General features: G+C 69.1%; 1 protein-coding gene across 1 annotated transcript in view; it reads right to left on the bottom strand.

The window, feature by feature from the left end:
• Nucleotides 1-596: 596 nt before the first annotated feature.
• The window catches only part of CHLNCDRAFT_37683 (hypothetical protein), a gene marked incomplete at both ends in the record, with an annotated part of 5,458 nt that continues 2,567 nt past the window's right edge, over nt 597-3,487 (bottom strand). Inside the window, 8 exons of the mRNA XM_005842841.1 lie at nt 597-1,005; nt 1,274-1,366; nt 1,678-1,740; nt 2,016-2,095; nt 2,287-2,355; nt 2,656-2,768; nt 2,989-3,071; nt 3,321-3,405. Coding sequence (XP_005842903.1) covers nt 597-1,005; nt 1,274-1,366; nt 1,678-1,740; nt 2,016-2,095; nt 2,287-2,355; nt 2,656-2,768; nt 2,989-3,071; nt 3,321-3,405 — 995 coding nt within the window. The remainder of the gene's footprint in view (nt 1,006-1,273; nt 1,367-1,677; nt 1,741-2,015; nt 2,096-2,286; nt 2,356-2,655; nt 2,769-2,988; nt 3,072-3,320; nt 3,406-3,487) is intronic.

Genomic DNA, 3,487 nt, shown 5'->3' with positions numbered 1-3,487 from the left:
ACAGCAGGCCCCGCCGCTCGCTGGGCGGCGCGGCGCCGCCGTTGGCGCTGCCGTTGGCGCCGCCATCTGGGGTGAGCGTGTCGGGCGCCAGGGCCTCCTCGTCGGCTGGCACATACATGGTGTACAGCATCTCCTGCACCGGAGGGGGGGCCAGGCAGGGAGCGGGCAGGTGTTCAGACGAGAGGGGGAGCGTGGCCCGGGAGGCAGCAAAGCATGTACGCACCGCTGCATGCATGCGGCACAGCAGGCACACAGCGCAACAAGCGGGTCGCAGGTTGGCAAGCAACACAGGTAAAGCTTTAGGGTGAAGGTGGGGAAAGAAGCTCCAGCACAGTCAGCCGGCAGGCGGGCAGCGCAACAAGCAGGCTTGGTCAGGCAGCACAGCCGGCCGCCCACCCACCTTGAACTCGTTGGGCGTGGTGCCCTCAAACCGCACCCAGCCCCGCCGCCGCGCAGCCTGCGTGTCCAGCGCACCAGGTGCGGCGCGTGTGGAGGCAGGGCAGCAGGCAGCAGGCACGGCCGTCGCCACAGCTGGAAAGAGCAGCAGGAAACGCACCCGCCACCCAGGCAGGTGGCTGTGCGGCTGGGCCCTAACCCTAAACCCAGCAGCCCCACCTGCAGCGCCGGGTGCAGCACGCAGCCCAGGGCCACGGTGGCAAAGGTGAAGGAGATGACGGCCAGGTCGCCCTGCGGCATGTGGGGGCGGTATGATTCGGCTGTGCAGGTTGATACTGTTTACCGTGGCACGGCCGCAGGGCAGGTGGGAAGCAGGGCAGGGTGGCTGGCTGGCAGGCAGGAGGCACCAGCAGCAGCATGCGCCAGGGACAGGCACGGAGGGCAGTGCATGCAGGTGGGCAGGTGGGATGGGCAAGCGAGGCGGGCCCGCTCACCAGCACCCATGGCACGATGAGCAGCCCTGCCAGCAGCAGGCAGGCGGGGACCAGCATGGCAATGCAGCCCCAGGTGGGCAACGGGATGCGGCACGGGCGGTGCAGGGTGGGATACCTGCGGGGGGAGCGGCGAGGAGGGTGCGTGCGTGTAACATGCTGGGTGAGTGGGCACACCATGCAGGCAGGCATGCGGCAGCAGGCGCCGCCGCCCCGGCCAGCAACACACCCCACTGCCAGCCCAACCCAAAACGCTTCCCAAGCAGCCTTCGTTGCAGGCTGACAGTCTACATGTAGCAAGAACAGCTGCAGCTGGGACGCCACGCAACCATGCGGTGCGCCCGGGCACTGCCTGGCACCCTGGCGCGTGGAGCCCGTGCCCCCACCTGATGCGCAGCCACACAAAGGCCACAAACTCCAGCAGCTGGCCCATGCAGTAAACGCAGTTGAGCAGCTCCACAATCTCCAGGAAGTCGAAGCTGCGGGGCGATACGGGCAGGGGGGGCGGTACAGGCAGTGGGTTGGCCACGATGCCAGCCGCGAGGACGACAGGAGCGGCAGGGCAGGCAGGGGTGCGGCTGGGCGCGGCGGCCACCCCGGCGCCGCAACACAGCGCCGCGGCTGGCCAGGCTGCAAGCGGGTTCTGCCACCTCGTTCCCTCTCCCGCACCATTCACACACATATGAAAAGAACCACAACTGACAGGCTACACACACACCACTGCAGGCACCAGGCTGGTCAGCCACTCCACACACCACACCCCCGTGCACACACACACACACACTCGCACCTGGCCATGCCCATCACCCCCACACTGCTGGCCATGATGGCATACACCGGGGTGCCGTGCTTGCTGCAGCAGGTGGCGCACGGCAGCGGTGGTGTGGACCGGGCATCGCGACCGCAAGCGCAAGGCGGCACCGCACACGACAGCTGCAGCGGCGCAGGCGTGAGCGGAAGCGCCCAAACCGGCAGCCTGCCGCCACGGCCGGCGGTGCTGCCTGCTACCTGCCACTTGGGCAGCAAGCTGCTGCCGGTGCCGCCGGGCGGCTCGCCTGCCATGCGACCCTGCAGCTGGCACATCGTCCCCACCCCACCACCACATGCGCCCACCCACACACCCCGCACCTGCGTGTGTTGAAGAAGGCGGGCAGGAAGCCGCGCTCGCTCATGCCCTGCAGCTGGTAGCTGTCGCTGGACATCTCCGCCTGCGGGTGTGTGCGGGTGTGGGTGTGGGTGGGTGTGGTGCATGGGTGCATGGGTATGGGTGACAGGGAGTGTGGGAGTGTGCGCGTGTGTGTGTTCTCTCAAGTCTGTGTGTGGTGGGCAGGACCCTTCCAGCGACCCCCCTTCTTCCATACACGCGTGCACAAACCACCAGCCCCCCCCCCCAGCCCACCTCGAACTGCCCGATCTGGCTGATGGCGGCCGCCGCCACGATCCACCAGGCCAGCCACTTGCCGCCCACCTGCGGCACGGCGCGCGGGGGTGGGCACAGCGGGGGAGGTGCCTGGGGGTTTAGGGTTTAGGGTTTAGGGTGCGGCAGGCTGCTGGCTGACCCCTCTCGCTGCCGCCCGCGCCACCACTCTCATCGCCACCCGCCACACTGGCCCAGCCCCCTGCACCGCCCACCACCACACACACACGCGCATACACACCCACATGAAAAGCACCTCCCAGCTCCTGCCCCACGGCCTGCCGCCACCTGCCGCCAGCTTGTCAACCCACCACCGCCACCACCACCGCCGCCCCCGCAACCGCCGCCCACCTTCTGCCCGACCGCCGCAAAGTATCCCAGCTCCCAGTCTGTGGAGGTGGCCGTCACGCCCAGCCCCACCAGCAGCGGCAGCAGGTAGGAGGCAACCACCAGCACCACCGCGCCTGCGTGGGGGGGATGGGGGGCACGTGAGTGTGTGTCTGTGTGTTTAACTAGTGTGTGCGTGTGCGCATGTGTGTAAGTGCGGGCATGCATGGGGGGTGCGTTGGAGGCGGGAGGGCAGGCGAGGCGCAGGCGGGCAGGCGGAACGAACAGGCAGGCTACTCAGCAATAGCACAGCGGTGGCGGCAGCGGTACGGCGGCGGTACGGCGGCCAGGGCGCACCCGCTAGCGCGCGGGGGAAGGTGCGAGACGGGTCCTTGACCTCCCCCGCCAGGCACGACACGGAGTCCCAGTAGTTGAGGTTCCTGCGGTACGGCGGTACGGCAACAGCACATCAACAGTACGAACGGCTGTTGCCTCGCGCCCGCCGCCCCGCCGCAGCAGCAAGGCCCGCACACCCACACACCCTCCCCGCACCCCCACCACACCACCACACACTAGTGCGCCGGCCCGCTGCCGCACCGCCACGCACCCCGGAAGCAACCGTTGGCACCAGACCCAAGCCCAACCAGCGCCCCCCCCGACCACCCCCACCACCCCCACCACCCACCCACCAGAACATGACGTTGAGGAACTGCAGCCACTGCACCGACCCCCAGTCCACCTCCAGCCAGTTGGAGGGGCGCACGTGGGGCAGGCCTGCGTTTGTGGGAGGGTGGGTGGGGAAGGCGGGGGTGGGGGGGGGGGGGGGGGGGGGTGGTGGGGGTTGGGTGTGGTGGTC

The sequence above is a fragment of the Chlorella variabilis genome (genome assembly GCF_000147415.1).
Source record: "Chlorella variabilis unplaced genomic scaffold CHLNCscaffold_39, whole genome shotgun sequence".
Lineage (NCBI taxonomy): Eukaryota > Viridiplantae > Chlorophyta > Trebouxiophyceae > Chlorellales > Chlorellaceae > Chlorella > Chlorella variabilis.
The sequence above is the reverse complement of the archived record's forward strand: the minus strand, read 5'-3'. Positions and strand labels throughout refer to the sequence as shown.